The 13,128-nt window shown below is 40.8% G+C and overlaps 2 protein-coding genes and 1 long non-coding RNA gene across 3 annotated transcripts in view; 1 reads left to right on the top strand and 2 right to left on the bottom strand.

The window, feature by feature from the left end:
* Positions 1-1,871: 1,871 nt before the first annotated feature.
* LOC101287367 (interferon alpha-3-like) lies at positions 1,872-2,471 on the bottom strand. The gene has a single exon (XM_012539257.3). The coding sequence runs from the start codon at positions 2,469-2,471 to the stop codon at positions 1,926-1,928; it is 546 nt and encodes a 181-aa protein (XP_012394711.1). The 3' UTR covers positions 1,872-1,925.
* A 1,164-nt stretch (positions 2,472-3,635) lies between these two features.
* Positions 3,636-13,128, top strand: part of LOC117199011 (uncharacterized) — a 36,006-nt gene continuing 26,513 nt past the window's right edge. Inside the window, exons 1-3 of the long non-coding RNA XR_007477946.1 lie at positions 3,636-4,029; positions 9,057-9,124; positions 10,887-11,636. This is a non-coding gene — a long non-coding RNA (uncharacterized LOC117199011). The remainder of the gene's footprint in view (positions 4,030-9,056; positions 9,125-10,886; positions 11,637-13,128) is intronic.
* Positions 7,108-7,846, bottom strand: LOC125964705 (interferon alpha-13-like). The gene has a single exon (XM_049711087.1). The coding sequence runs from the start codon at positions 7,618-7,620 to the stop codon at positions 7,108-7,110; it is 513 nt and encodes a 170-aa protein (XP_049567044.1). The 5' UTR covers positions 7,621-7,846.

The following is a 13,128-nucleotide window of genomic DNA, read 5'->3' as shown; positions in this document are numbered from 1 at the left end:
CCAGAACATCAGGAACTAATCTTCTAACCAGGTTCAAATAGAAGAGCTAATAAGTAAGGAGCACTTAGTAACTGCCTGGTACCATTCTGAGCACCTTACATAAATTAAAGCAATTAATCCTCACCACAGTTTTATGAAGTGGTTTTATGATGATCTCAGTTTAACAGTTAAGGAAACTGGACCCAGTTCTCCCTCCCTCTGGTACGAAATTTAACAATAGCATCCTGGTCTCCAAGTTTCAGCAGGAGCATTCAAGGCCTGGTGTAACTTTCCCATCTCTCATTTCAAGATCCCTGGTAGGGAGGAAAACCTGGTCTTGCTCCTAGCCCTTATTTCTTTTTTATTTCTTATTTTCTAAAAATGTCCAATTTTGTCAACCCTTTGATTTAGCTCTTGCTTCCAAATGGCCTGCACAGTGTCTCTGGCCCTTTTCTCATTGTCCAGTTCTTTAAGTGTCTTTCTATATCCATCTATCAGTCCTAGAGTACCCATTCTTTGATAATGTCTCTCCATTTTACAATGTGGCTCCAGGCCTATGCGTTTGCCTTGCAAATACAGTGCTTCCCTTAGAACACTTATCATTCTGTTGTGTAACTGATAGCTAATTTTTGTCTCCTCCAGCAGATTAGACTTTTAAGTCTGAATTTCGTATGCCCGGTCATTAGCACAGCGCCCAGCCCATGGTAGGAATTTAAGTATTGTTGACTGAATAAATGCTATGCTAGGAATAGGTGGTTTGATGAGCTTCTGACTATCAAATTGCAAGGGGTTGTCTCAGCACTGTTTGCTGAGGGTTCATTTCATAAGTTCTCCTGACAAGAATTCAAGCACCTCATATATTCCTGAGCACATTCCTAGGCAATGTAAACAAAGGGAGAAAAATAAAAATCAAAATAGAATACAGATTGGGATTGACATATATACACTAATACGTATAAAATAGATAACTAATAAGAACCTGCTGTATAAAAAATAAATAAAATAAAATTCAAAAAAGAAATAGAATACAATTTATTTTGATAAAACTTAGATACTGTTTTAGACAAGTTTAGCTCCAGTGCATGAGGATCTTCTTAGACTCTTTTCAGCATGGTGTGCTGTCCAAAAGAAATAGAAATTCATTATCAAAAGTCTTTAAAGAACAATATAGGTCCTCACTGAAGTGTCTTGAAGAGAGAGCAAAATGGGAAATTATGTCATAAAACTATTCAGTAAAACATGTTTAGTTCCTATTTTAATAGGACATGGAAAAGATGGAAGTTTGATCAATTCACTTTACAAGGCTATTATAACCTGGTTAACAAAATCAGAGGAGAAAATCATAGGACATTCATTATGGTCACCACTATATCCTGAGGGCAACATACAACCTGGCTTAGACGATGTTTATATTTACTTCTAACTAGAGTATCATAATGACTCTAACTAGTGTATCATATCATTTACATAATGATGTAAATGAATTGCACCATTCTTTAATCAGATTGCACATTCAGGTTCGGTGTTTCTTTTTTAAGAATAAACAAATATAAAAATTTTTCTATGGTGAAAATTTACTTAATGCACAAAGCAAAAAATAAATAGACTAAATACAAAGAAAGTGTTTTTTCTCTTAACCACAATTTAAAGGTGCACATAATATTATACAAACAAAAAATAAGTTAAAACTTTATAAATAGTTAAATAAATAAATTTTTAAATAGATAAATAAATCATCTGTAAGGAACTAGTGCCTGCAGAGTTGAACATGATGTTGCTTAATATTCCTGAAAACATGTGACAGATTGATTCAATTCAGGGCATGATGAGAGCAGAAATGAGAGTCTTTGACATGGCAGCACAGGTGGAAGTGTGGTCTTGTTAGTCACTGAGAATCATTTCGGTGTTGAACCAGGTGTGTGTCATTCCTTCCTCCTGAGTCTTTCTTACAAGTTCGTTGATGAAGAGAAGGATCTCATGACTTCTGCTCTGACAATCTCCCAGGCACAAGGGCTGTACTTCTTCTCTTGCAGATAGACAGTGATTCTGTGGAAGTATTTCCTCACAGCCAGGATGGAGTCCTCCTTCAGCAGGGGAGTCCCTTCCAGCCCCGCCTCCTGCATCAGACAGGCTTGCAGGTCAGTGAGCTGCTGATAAAGTGCAGTGCAGAACTTGTCCAGGAGGGTCTCATCCCAAGCGGCAGCCGAGCCCTCTGTGCTGAAGAGCTGGAAGGTCTGCTGGATCATCTCATGGACGACAGCGATGGCTTGAGCCTTCTGGAACTGGTTGCCTCCAAACGCCTCCTGGGGGAATCCAAAGTCATTTCTGTCCTTCAGGCAGGAGAAGGGGGAGATTCTCCTCATCTGTTGCAGGAGCATCAGGGCCCTCGTGTTAGCCAGGCTGTGGGTCTGAGGCAGGTCGCAGCCCAGAGAGCAGTTGGAGTGGCAGCTGAGCAGCACCAGGGCCAGGAGTAAGGACACGGTTGGGGCCATCGGGGACCCTGCAGATGCTGCCGGCCTGGCTGAGGTGGGGACTCTGTGAACCCTGCTCTCTAGGTTCTCTGAAGACCTTCCTTCAGGCCTGGGTCTTAAATGGGAGCGAATTGGTTTCCATTTTCTGAATGTTCCCTCTTACTTTCTACTTCTGTTTTTGCTTTTCATTTTGCACTCTCCAGATAGGTTAGGGCAGTGTTTCTCAACCACTGTTTTTCATCCTTGCCTCCCCTTCTCCTGCCCACAGAACCTTTCTAGATATTTTTTTCCATATGGCCCCCCTATGAAATTTTGATACACAGATATACTGGGTACATCAATATGTACTCCATGCGTATCTCTACTTTATAAATAGAAAAAGAAAGTGAAAAGTTTTTTCTTTTTATTCGATGCAGGGGTGAGTATGACAAAAAAAATTAGGCTAAAAATTAACTGTAAAAGCTACTGCAATTAATTTAACATTTTGGTTAAGTGCGCAGAATGACTTTTAATGTAATACATTTACTTAATAAATAGGAATGTATCAAATTACATATTCAATAAAAATTTATACAAATACTTCATAAGAATACCAATGTATAGATATATTTAAAAATCTATCAAAACTGCTAAAACCATTGACAATTTAAATGATTTTCTTAACATTTATTTTTAAGTAATTTTTAGTTTTGATTCATATCATAAAATGATTTCTAACTTCACTAGATGCTAGATATTGTCAACAACTTTTTCTCTTTAGGACTAGACGTAATTATTGATCTCCTAGATAACTTTTTTAGAATTAAATAATAAAATACAACCTATTTGTGCTTAATTCCCGATGCCCACATCACACTGAGGCTCAAACATAAGCAAAATCCACAAGACAGACAAGGACAGCTCATAAGTAAGCAGAGGGCACCTCTCACATTATGACTTTGAGTTCAATCATATGATGGAGAGAAAGTCCTGTAATGAAACATCAAGCCACCATGGCTTGTAGCACTGATCCTGCATATTGTGTATCTTCCATGCACTCAATGTCAATGCCTCTCGTCTCATACACAAGAAAACCCAAAGAGAAAAATGAGTACAAAGGATAGGGTTGGATAGGGTTGAGCTTTGGAGTGCCACCCACCATTGTAGTAGCTAAGATTTGTTCGCACCCCTAAGAACTAATGTTTGCACCCGTGGGAGCGATCTGCTCCCAGATGATTTAGGAATCATCATCGATTTGAATCTTTCTCTGTATTTTTGCATTGAATTTCAGATTCCCCAAAGGACTGTCAGAGGTTCCAATCCAAGCCTATTCTTTTCAAACAAAAGAAAACCATCTTTGTAATTAATTGAGAACTGGATAAATGTTGATTGGGATCATGGAAAGAATTCACTTTCAACTCTGATCATGAATTCTTTTATTTTGCAGTGGATGTTCTGTGGCCTCAGCCCCCTCTAATTCCGATCTTTCAATAAATAATAGGTATGTGACTATCTGTGGCAAATCAGCTCTGTAGCAACTGGACTCTGTCGTATTCTCTGTGGTATCCTCGGCACCAGGCCCAGTGTAATCACGCAACAGGTACTTTTAACTAAAGCAGTTTCTCAGATGGTCTCCTCCCACTGGAAGGCAGTTACGAATGACCAAGCTATTTTCCTTTATCACGGTCGTATTTGCTGGGATTATAATAGACAGTGGCTGGTATTCCCACTCTACTCCTACTGGTATCAGTCATGCCTACTGAGTTTGTTGCTAAAACCACTAGGATTCTCTTTCCTTTAAGGTGCCTATGGCTCTGGGGATTCAAGTTGTAAGAGCAGCACAATTTTCAGCCGTTGCCCGGCACTCTATTAAACTCAGGAGGATGGCCTCGTTGCTAATTTGTCCTCTACTAGGTCATGACAGAAAATAACCAGCTTGATGTCACATACAGAGCCACGTATCTGAACTCAAATTCTCCCTGATTCACACAGGTCACAGCAACCAGACAATTAACCACGTTACTCTTACTGAGATTCTTTGGAGACTCCTCACAAAGACTGATGAATGATCATGTTCATCCTGTGTCTTCATTCCCTTTCAAGGGACGATGGGGTCCATTTCAGTTTGATTTCCAAATTTTGACACATAATAATTAAAGCATTACTGCAGGTTGGAAATCAAGAGTTTGGATTCTGAGTCCTCGGTCTGCTCTTTTGGCCTGGTAAATGGCTCATTCTTCTTTATTTACATGAATATATTCTCTCTTCTGGATGCCAAGACATGTAGTCTTCAATGCCCTTTGTGGTCTGAATGTTTTTGTCCCCACAAAATTCGTATTTGGAAGTCCAAACCCCCAAAGTGATGGTATCAGGTGGCGGGCCCTTTGGGACTTGATTAGGGTGTGAAGATGGAGGCCTCACGATGGAATTAGTGCCCTTATCAAAGAGGTCGGAGATAAATGCCTCCCTCTCCTGCTGTATGATGATACAAGGAGAACTCTGCAGTGTGAGACCTGAAGCAGGCTCTCACCAGAACTGGACCACGCAGACACCCAGATCTTGGATTTCCAGACTCTAGAACTGTGAGCAATACATTTCTGCTCTTTACAAACTACCCAGTCTATGCTCTTTTGTTGAAGAAGCCCAAGTAGTAAGACATGACCTGACCTATTGTGTCCTTAGAATACCTCCCAGAAGTCTGTAAAATACCTAAAGCAAGAGGTACCATCTTACCCAACCCCGTTTCCTAGACAGCTAGTCCAGTCCCAGCATTTCAGGAGCTCAATGCATACTCATGAAGGGACCAGTGATGATAGTAATAGGAGAAGGAACAATACCAACATATATTAGATAGATATGGTATGAGAGGATGATAATCTACAGAGACTTTGGAAATTCTTCATGGTTCTACAAGGGAAGTGATAATGGAATATTGTGTGAGATATTTTTTTAAAGATCATTTGCAGGAATATTTTCTTCTTCAAGTTTGCATTTTCAATACTTAGAAGATCAGGATGAGAATCATGGGCCTGGACGCAAATGGAAGAGTCGCTCTCCATTTTTTCCTCAGTCATCCTCAAGTACTTACAAGGAGCTGCCTGATCATACTTTTCTCGTCTCCCTCAGGCAATAAGGAAGAAACTTGTGTCTACATTTGTGGATATTTTCCTTGTAGGCTATGCCTTTGGGCATCAATTTGAATGCTTCTTTCCAACAGTCTATGATGCTGTGATCCAACAGTCTATGATGCTGTGAACTCTGAGTGACATCCGTGTGATCTTCCCCAAGCTGAACTTGTGAAATAAGAATTTGGGTCTGATTGTGGGTTTGTTTCTTTTTTTAAATTTTCTTTATTTCAGCAAATGAACAATAAATATACCTGAAATCATAATACCACTGAGTCTGAGAATAAATATTCAAACTTGACTCTTTTCTTTCTTTTAAGGCAGAACTAGAGGATGAGATATTTTTTAACTTTTTATTTTATACGGGAGTATATTTGATTAACAATGCTGTGCTAGCCTCAAGTGTACAGCAAAGTGATTCAGCCACACACATTCATGCATCCATTCTTTCTCAAACTCCCCTCCCATCTAGGTTGCCACATAATATTGAGCAGAGTTCCCTGTGCTACACAGTAGGTCCCTGTTGGCCATCCATCCCAAATATAGCAGTGTGTACATGTCAATCCCAAACTCCCCAACTATCCCTCCCCCACCCTTCCCCCCTGGTAACCATAAGTTTCTTCTGTTAGTCTGTGGGTCCGTTTCTATATTGTAACTAAGTTCATTTGTATCCTTTTTTTTAGATTCCACATATAAATGATATGTCTCTTTCTCTGTGGGTCAGATTGTTTTTTAATGAAGTGTGTGCAAGCAAGAACATTAGTTGTTCCCCTCCACCCCACCCAGAACTTCATTAGGACAAATAGTGTAAAGATGAAAAGTGGTCTTATGCACTGAACTTGTCTCCTCGTCTATTAATCATCCAATAATTTCCCAACTTCTTTGCAGTGAGATTTCCACGAGGATAAATCCAGGCCATGTCATGTGAGCAGAAGGGCTCTTGCCCTGTATAGTCCTGGCCCTTGAAAACGTCCCATGTGATGCACCGGACTTTTTCCCTTTACCACTGAGTGGAATAGACTCAAATACTGCAGAAAAATTTGCAGTCACCTGTTGATGATGGAAAAATCCACAAAACAGGGGGTACCCATGTCCCCGAATCACTCTTTGGAGAGCAACTTAGAACATCCATCTGATCAGGAATGCCTGCCTTGTGTTCTTATACCAGGGAAAGATAAGATTCTATTATGATCAAATTCCTGACAGCATTCTCTTTACCCGTTACAGCAGTCAGCATTAAGTTAACTGACAAATATCTTTAACACCACACTATCCAAAAAACCTTTCTATACTTCATGTGTTGAAAATAGCAAATACCTCTCCCAAAACTTAAAGTGATCTTTTAAATTACGTTAGAAAATTATTTATACAAGAAAAGAGATTGTGTTCTGTCAAAACCTTTTTTAAAATCATGATTTTCTTTTCAGACATTTTTCAGCCTGTGAGGAAACACAAGTCGAGATTGCTTTGGACTTGAACACTAATGTAATTGAATGAGAAGTGTCACGAGTATAAAAAATATTCTGTATTTGTTGACATTTCTTTGAGGATTCTTACATAAGGGAAAGGCACCTTTTAATTTCCACTCTGACAACCTCCCAGGCACAGGGGCTGTATTCCTTTGCCTTCAGATAGACATGGATTCCATGGAAATACTCCCGGGCAGCACGTCCCAAATCTCGACAATCCAGATTGTCTTTTTTCATCTGCTCCAGTCGGTGCAGCCTCAGATGAAGGCTAGAGAGAAGTTTATCGAGGAGGGTGTTGTTCCAGGCAGCACGGCTGTCCTCTGTGGTGAAGAGGTTGAAGATCTGCTGGAGCATCAGATGGTGGTGACAGGTGCCTTGAGTCACCTGGATTGGGGTGATATTCTCTCTTTTCCAAGGAAATTTGAAGTCGGTTCTGTCCTTTAGGCACCACTGAGAGGGGATTCTTTGCAACTGTTCCAAATGTTGGAAGACGTCCTTGTTTTCCTGGCTATGGCTTCTAGGCAAGTTCCAGCCAAGAGAGTAAGCAGGGATAGAGCAGAGCAGCACTCCTGCCACTAGCAAATAGATCTGGGCCATTAAGAAAGGGTGATTCACTAGACGGCCGCCAGGAGAGGCGTGGGCACCGCCAAACAATTAATTGGAGGGAAGCTTCCTTCCCTGGAACTGTGGACAGCGTCCTTCCCTAGGCGGCCGGTAGAGGGCGCAGAGTTTGTTTGGGAAACGCCGACGATTAAGTTTGCCTTCTGCAGCTGTCTCCTGCAGCTCGAGAGACAGGGCGAAAAGTAGTCCCTGAGGCTGCTTTAATAATCAGCATAGTGCGCGAAACACCTTGGTTTTCTCGGTGCTGAGTGTTGAAGAGGAAGCCTTGTCGCGGCCTCGCCAGAGAATTTTTGTGTGGCTGGGAACAAGAACTTTGCATTTTCAGGCTTCCCCTGAGTTTTGCGCTTTATTTTCTCACAGAAACTTGAGCGAGGCAATTTTTGGGAAAGAAGCCTTTTTCTGAGCGGTCTGAGGTGGGGAATCAGAGCGATCCCCAGCCGCAGAGAAAAGGGAGCCGATTTTTCCGATTCGGGCTCGTTTCTGGCGCGAGACAGCGAAGGCCCAGAGAAAGGGGAACGCGGCGGCGGCGATGGGACGACAGGACGGTGTTGGGGACGCCCTGAGGGGTGAGTCGGAGCGCGGCCACCACCGGGGCCGAGGACGCGGGAGCTGAGCGCCCCTGTAGATTCTCTGGGACTTCATGGAGTCTTTCAAGGATACAGCGTTAAAGTGAGGGAGAAAGTATTGAGTATCTGAAAAGTAGGAATATTAAAAAAATTCACAGCCTTTTTTTACATTTTAAAATTAATTTTATATTTAACTTAATTCATATGATATTTAAATTAAATATTTTAAATGTTTGATATTTTTATAAATTTATGTTAAAATATTTTCAATATTAAGCGTAGAATATTAAAATATATTTTCATATTAAAATATAGCATTTTATTAAACTTTATTTAAACTATATTGTCTTTATACTAAAGTAAGTATTTCATATAATTAATTATTTGTTTATTTATTTTAGGCTGGGTTTATTTATTTTAGGCTGGGTTCAGTCTTCATTGCGGTGCGCAGGCTTCTCATTGTGGTGGCTTCTCTTGTTGAGGAGCACAGGCTCTAGGTGCGCAGGCTTAGGTATTTGTGGCTCGCGGGTTCCAGAGCACAGGCTCAGTAGTAGCAGCACATGGACTTAGTTGCTCCACGTCATGTGGGATCTTCCTAGACCAGGGCTCGAACCCGTGTCCCCTGAGTTGGCAGGCGGATTCTTAACCACTGCACCACCAGGGAAGCCCCAAGTATTTAATATAGTTTTACTTTTCTATCTTTAATGGAAGCCAACTCATTAATATTGTCAAGATTACTTTTTCACTTGTTTTTAATTGAGGGAATTACCATGTTTGACAATTTCTAATGACCCCGTGATAGTCTTAACTGATTTTTAACTCACGTTCCTGAAATGTCTTTCCCAGGACCTCACCTTGACTATAAGGTTAGAAAGAAGAGTTGGTGTGTACAAGCAATTGAGAACATTTAGCAGGTCAGACTTTTTCATTTTTCTTTAGTAAGAATTTTATACACTAAGTGGAATTTGCCCAGATTTCATTTACATCATGAAGGCTTACTTTGTAAGACTGTCAGGGCCATGCAAATGGAGGTCAGCTTCATTTCTTTACTTAGAAGTTTTATATTTTGTTCCTCGTGCATATTTTGGGATTAAGTTTCATTTTAAACTATTGCATTAAAACATCCTTTATCTTGATGACTTAGATTTGGTGCCTTCTTACCATTCGTGCTTAAGAGAAGTACTAGCTTAACGTTGCCCTAATGCTAACCCAGGAAATAGCTTTTGAATTAGAGTATTGTGCTGTTCCATGGCTGAAAATCTAGGAATGCTTTAATTCTCATCATCTCTCCCCCATATATATATTTCTTACCATTTTCCTGGTCTCTACAACATTATTTTAATGTCTTTTTTTAAAGGAAGGAAAAACCCTTTTGACTGCCTTCTGATTTTCTCAACTCACACCCCCTTGGCTATGGTAACCACAAATCTGATCATTTTCTCTGAGGTTATGTTTGTTTTTAAGGTATAATTTAATCTGTGTCTTAAAAATTAACACCAGAGGTGGTCTGAAACAAAATAAGGTGAGGAAAAGGACTATTTATCTCGTTTATACTAGTCACAGAGCAGCCTTTTTTTTTTTTTTCTTTTTTTTTGTGGGAGGAGGTCAAAACACTTTCTTAGATGCTGCAAAGAGCCTCAGGTGCCGTAGGATTTCTCTCCTTAATGTACGGGACACTGCTCTAAGGGTGGAGACTAGGTCTCTACTCCTTCGCAGGCCTACAGGCAATCCCTCTCCTAGAGTTTGCATTTGGGGGCCTCAACATGCAGACCCCTGAGTGTTAAGGAACCTGTAGTCAGAGCTTCTCTTGGCTGGGCTGAGGGTGGACTATACAGGTTACCATTTGTTATATTAATACAAAAGGCTGCTATCATTCACTCTGTTCAAATTCTCAGCCTGTACTTTGCAAACTTTATTTTATTTGATCTAGGCAATGTCTTGTGTGACCACAACTAAAGTTGTCTCCATTTTTTAAAAGAGGAAATGAAACTCTGATGTCATTTAAATTCAGGAGCCCCAGATTTTTGTCAGAGTGGAGCCTTCTGCTGCTCCCAGGCCCTCGTCTTCATCAGCTCTGAGCACTGGCCCTCAGCTGCACTGAGCACGTGGTGCTTCCTTCATCCTAATCCTGCCTCTAAAGTCTGTCCTCCCTGCTCCCTGGAGGGCAGTCACCATCCCTGCCTCACTTTCCTGGAATCCACATTGCCAAGCGCATTGTCACATATATACGCAGTCAGAACATTTCTGGTGACAGAATGAAGAGAACTGCATGAATTCACCCTTGCTGTTCATTTTTTTGTCACCATTATCTGTAAACTTTCAGAAAATGTGAGCTATGGTCCTGTAAAGAAATGTGGAAGAATTTAAATCTGATGTATGAGTCCCTTTAGAGGAGAATGCAGAGAGGTGAGGCTAGTTGTATTTTGGTGCAATTTAAGAAGTGGCAAAACAGAGTACAGGGTCAAACCTCTAAGTATTCGTATTAGAACTGAAAAAGAGATATATTGAGACTCAGGTTTTTATTTCAACCTTGGGTCTCATTTAGATGAATACATCCTACTGGATTGATACTCTTTCATGTTCCAGGAATGTGTTTAATTTCAGTGTAATAAAAGAATTGAAGTTGTGACATTCTATGTTGCCCATAAATGGCCTATTTAAGAATCTCATTTGCAGGCAGGTACTCAGAGCAGCTGGATACAGGCTCCCACAGCCAGACACCTGCATCACCAGGCTCACCGGGGCCTGCCACCCTCCTCACTGAGGACACCCAGGATGATGTTCTCCAGCCCTGTCTGCACCCTTAGCTGTCACCTGGCCCAGAACCACAGCCTGCCAAAGCAGGAGACCCTCACAGTCCTGCCCCTAACAGGGAGAATCTTCTTTGTTTTCCTGCCTGAAGGACAAGGAGGTTTTCAGGTCCCATCAGCACCAGCTGGCTGACAGCCAGTTCCCAAACGCTCAGGCCGCCTCATTCTCCATGAGACGATACAGCACTTCTCCATCGTCTTCAGCACAAAGAGCTGAAATTCCTCAGTGGGCTTGATCAACAGTGGGCAGATCTGGAGACTAGTTTGGTGCAGGAGATGGAGAGGAAAAGACCCTGCTGGGCAATGAGGACTCCAGCCTGACTTTGAAGAACTTCCAAAGGACCAGGCTCGATCTGAAAAGAAAGTCCACAGCTGCTGTGCCCAGGACAATATGAGAGTGGAAGTTAAGGCGTGAAAATCAGAGTGTGCTTTCCCTGTATGTTCAACCTCAGAGAACCCAGGAGTGGGAAAAGGAGACCTGGACCCAATCTTCTACAATGGAGTCTTCTCTGCTTAGAGGTGGCCTCTAGCGCGTCCATATTCACTCCCTTCAATGACTTTTCTTCTGATTCAGTTGTAAATACATCGAGTCATCTCAGGACATTGTTTTTCAACAGTAAGTGGAACAATATTTTTGAATGGAGAGAAAATTTATTTTTAATTTGTAATAATTAGAATTTATTTCTCTATGATGATTGTTATATTTACCAAATTTATTCTTCATATTATGATATGGTCAGCTTTGTATCTTGTTTTCCTTTGCTTTGGGGGTGCAAAAGGTATATTTTAAGTGTTAGGTTTAACTCATACTCTTAAAGAAAATCAGAGTGTCCTTAAACCTTTAATCTGCCTTAAAATCCAACAGGAACATAAATAGTTTTATTCATTTCATTGGTCCTTAAAATATTTTGAAGTATCTCTGCTTTCAGGATTTTACTTGTGTTTTTTAATATATTGGTAGATAAAACAAAGATATTACTTTCTTAATGGAGCACTCTGTCAGAGAAGACAGGCATTAAAGAGTAAAAAATTAGCTTGAAACCCTTTCTAGGTTATGAAGGAGAAGCACAAGGCATTATGACAGGTTATAGCAGCTGGAGCTATTCTCTTTTACTTGTTCTTTCTCGGAGAAAGCATGTCTAATGGTTGCTGATTCAGTTTCAGCAGTTGCATGATCAATAAACTGTGAAATATATTATAGAATCATGGAATTTAAACTTCAACAAAGAAGTGTGACTATCCCTTGTATTGTTGGCACTGTGGTGGGTGCCAGGTGCAATGAAAATAGTAGACACATTGCCCGCTGTCACAGAGCTTGCAGTCTGGTGGGGATATGGGTAACTAGGTGTTCAATGAAAGGAATGCTAATGCTGTGACAGGGAAAGTACAGGTTCTTCGGAGTATGTGGGCTTGCATGGATCAGGGAAAGCTTCTGCAAGAGCAGTTGGTAAGCTGGCATCCCAGGGGTCTGCAGGAGTTTGCCAGGTAATTACATGCTGGTCAAGTTTGGCCATGTGTGGAGATCATCTAGGGTAGCAGGTAAATATGAGGGTTTGGAGCTAATGACATTTGTTTGGAGATGTGACCCTGGGTAAAGACATGCATATGGAAGTCAACAGTCATAGAGAGGACGTTTGGAACTATTTGGGAGGTTGAGACTATATGTGCAGAGAGGATGAAGTGTGGGACTAGCATAGATCTTTGAGGAACACCAATTCCCTAAGATGAGAGTGTGGAGTCAACAAAGGGAGGAGAGAAGGAGGGGCAGAAAAGCAGAGGATGGTGGTGACAGGAAGACCAGATGAGCGTCAAACTTTAAAATGGCGGGTATAATAACAAGTATCTGATGCTTCGCACATGTCAGCCAAGGCTGCTTCACGTTGATCTCTAACCTCAGTAAGATGTAGCTTATTGGCAATATCTTATGACCTAATAAGTATCTTAAGAAATTAATCTCAATTTTCAAGATATTTTTTTCCTCTCCTTTGTTTTAAGCAAGGGTCTTAGAAGACCCTTAAGGCTTCATAGATAAAGCATTCAGCTTTATATATTTAATCAGGATTTTTCATTGGAGAGTTTTATTCACTACTTCAAAATGTCATTTTTTA

This window comes from Orcinus orca, chromosome 6 (assembly GCF_937001465.1).
Source record: "Orcinus orca chromosome 6, mOrcOrc1.1, whole genome shotgun sequence".
In the NCBI taxonomy this organism is placed as follows: Eukaryota; Metazoa; Chordata; class Mammalia; order Artiodactyla; family Delphinidae; genus Orcinus; species Orcinus orca.
The sequence above is the reverse complement of the archived record's forward strand: the minus strand, read 5'-3'. Positions and strand labels throughout refer to the sequence as shown.